This window comes from Cariama cristata, unplaced genomic scaffold, assembly GCF_000690535.1.
Source record: "Cariama cristata isolate BGI_N322 unplaced genomic scaffold, ASM69053v1 scaffold22573, whole genome shotgun sequence".
Lineage (NCBI taxonomy): Eukaryota > Metazoa > Chordata > Aves > Cariamiformes > Cariamidae > Cariama > Cariama cristata.
The window spans coordinates 1-1,935 of record NW_009608105.1 but is presented as its reverse complement, the minus strand read 5'-3'; the positions used below and the strand labels follow the sequence as shown (position 1 = coordinate 1,935).

Genomic DNA, 1,935 nt, shown 5'->3' with positions numbered 1-1,935 from the left:
TGCCAAGCTGCCGGCAACGCTGTTGATAACAGGTACGCTCTGCGCCTGCGAGGTGTTCAGACCTGGGAGGAGGGAGAGAGCAGAACAGGGACGTCAGTGCTGGCGTGAGCGGGCAGGGTGTCCCCCTCCCCGTCGCAGGAAACCGGGGGGGGGTCCACGTGGGGGGCGGAGGCGAGCTCGGGGCACGCGCTTACTCTGTGCGATGGCCATGACTCCCGAGAGCGGCGTCATGATGAGGTTCTGGGACTGCTGCGGGTTGTGGTGCGACAAGCTGTGGATGTTGGTCAGGGCGCTCACCCCCTGAAACGGAGATCTGCCAAGGAACAAGGCAGGACAGACACCATCAGAGACAGCCAAGGGGGATGCTCCTGGCCCCCTCCCCTGCCTCCCACCCGCTCCAGCGGGGAGATTGGAGGGGGGGGATTAGCAAAGCCCCCTCCCAAGAGGCGGGCGGGCTGCAGCCTCGCTGGGGCACCTTCAGTTCCACGCACACAGCTCCCACCGCCCCAGGGCTGCAGACCCCGGCTGGGATGCCTGAACGCCGTGTTAATAAACAGTGAAGCAGCAGCGGTGAAGGACTTTGCTGGCACCGGCTTCCAGCTCCACCGGAGCACGGTGCCGGGACATGGCACATCCCCAGCCTTTGCCATTTTGTCCCCCAAGTCCAAGCTCCTGCTGTCAGGGACAGCTGAGGACTCTCAATACTCATTAACTTCTAACCGTCACGGTTGTTGAGGAAAGTGGGAAATATAAACTCAAGAAGTAAAAAAAAAGAAGACAGAAAGCAGATTAAAAGGGCCTCGCGGTGATGATCTTAGTCACCGCTTTTGCAGCGGGGCAGGATACTGGTGAGATGGACCGGGTGCCCTCAGCCAGAGCCACTTCCCGGGATTTCAGGTCCGTGTTTAGGGATCAGACGCTCAAAGGCACTTGGAGTGTGCCGAGAGGACGGGAGCTGGTCCCCGGGACAAACAGGGGCCTAAGTGCCTGATTTCTTTAATTGCTGCACATTCTCCTAATCCCTCTAATTGGATCTCCTGCACCGAGCAACCCCAATCCCGATTCAGGGCCATCCTCGCGGCTCTTCGTGTGACATTTCTGGACACCGGTCCGAGCACCTTGTTTATTTTGCACATGTGAGTTGGAGATAGCCCCGCTGCAGTTGAAACAAATCCATCAATAAATTCCAAAGCCCGGGAGTGACTCATATTTCCTGATCCAGTATTTTCCACTTTCAAAGCCTCCTCAAGGCCAGGTTACACCACACTCGAGCGCACAAGTCAAACAGCTCACGGCAAGTGCACGCCGCTCGCCTGCGGACCGGGCTCATTTCACGGCGGGCTTAGACCCAAAGCGCTGCACCCAAAAGGAATCCTTTGGAGACTGCACCACTGGAAAAGACCCTGCAGACACTGGGCCCTCCGGGGAGACCCCCTGGCACTACCACGGCAACACTGGAGCGTGGAAGAGTGAACCTCCAAAGCCTTCTGCAGCCTCAGTCACGCTCCTCCCTGAAAAAATCGTTTGCCTTCAGATGCAGCAACTTCCTTGGCAGCTTTTGGTTTCGTGTCGGGCATTAAAGGCACATGTTTACTTACTAGAAACCACAGCCTACAGCATATTTTTATTAAATCACTTGCAAGCACTAGCTAGCCCTGCTTAAAGATCAGAGATAAGCTGGCAGAGCCACATGCTGCTGAGGACCCGAGCGGTCCCTGACGGTGCTGAGCAGCGTCGGTGCAGCAGGGATAACTCCGCAGGGCTTTTCCTGCCGCACGCCAGTGCCCACTGCACTTCAGCGGGGCGCTTTGCCCAGTTTAATCCGCTGCATCTCCCCCCAGCCTCCTCCCGTGCTGCCCGGCCGCCGTCAGCTCCCTCGGCCCCGTCCGAGGGTCCCTCCCTGCGCTCCAGCAAACCCACCCCTCCGACACGGCC

General features: G+C 58.7%; 1 protein-coding gene across 1 annotated transcript in view; it reads right to left on the bottom strand.

Annotated features, from left to right (window-relative positions):
- The window catches only part of LOC104159177 (hepatocyte nuclear factor 1-beta-like), a gene marked incomplete at its 5' end in the record, with an annotated part of 4,097 nt that extends 3,784 nt beyond the window's left edge, over positions 1 to 313 (bottom strand). Inside the window, 2 exons of the mRNA XM_009697017.1 lie at positions 4 to 62; positions 195 to 313. Coding sequence (XP_009695319.1) covers positions 4 to 62; positions 195 to 313 — 178 coding nt within the window. The remainder of the gene's footprint in view (positions 1 to 3; positions 63 to 194) is intronic.
- Positions 314 to 1,935: the final 1,622 nt, after the last annotated feature.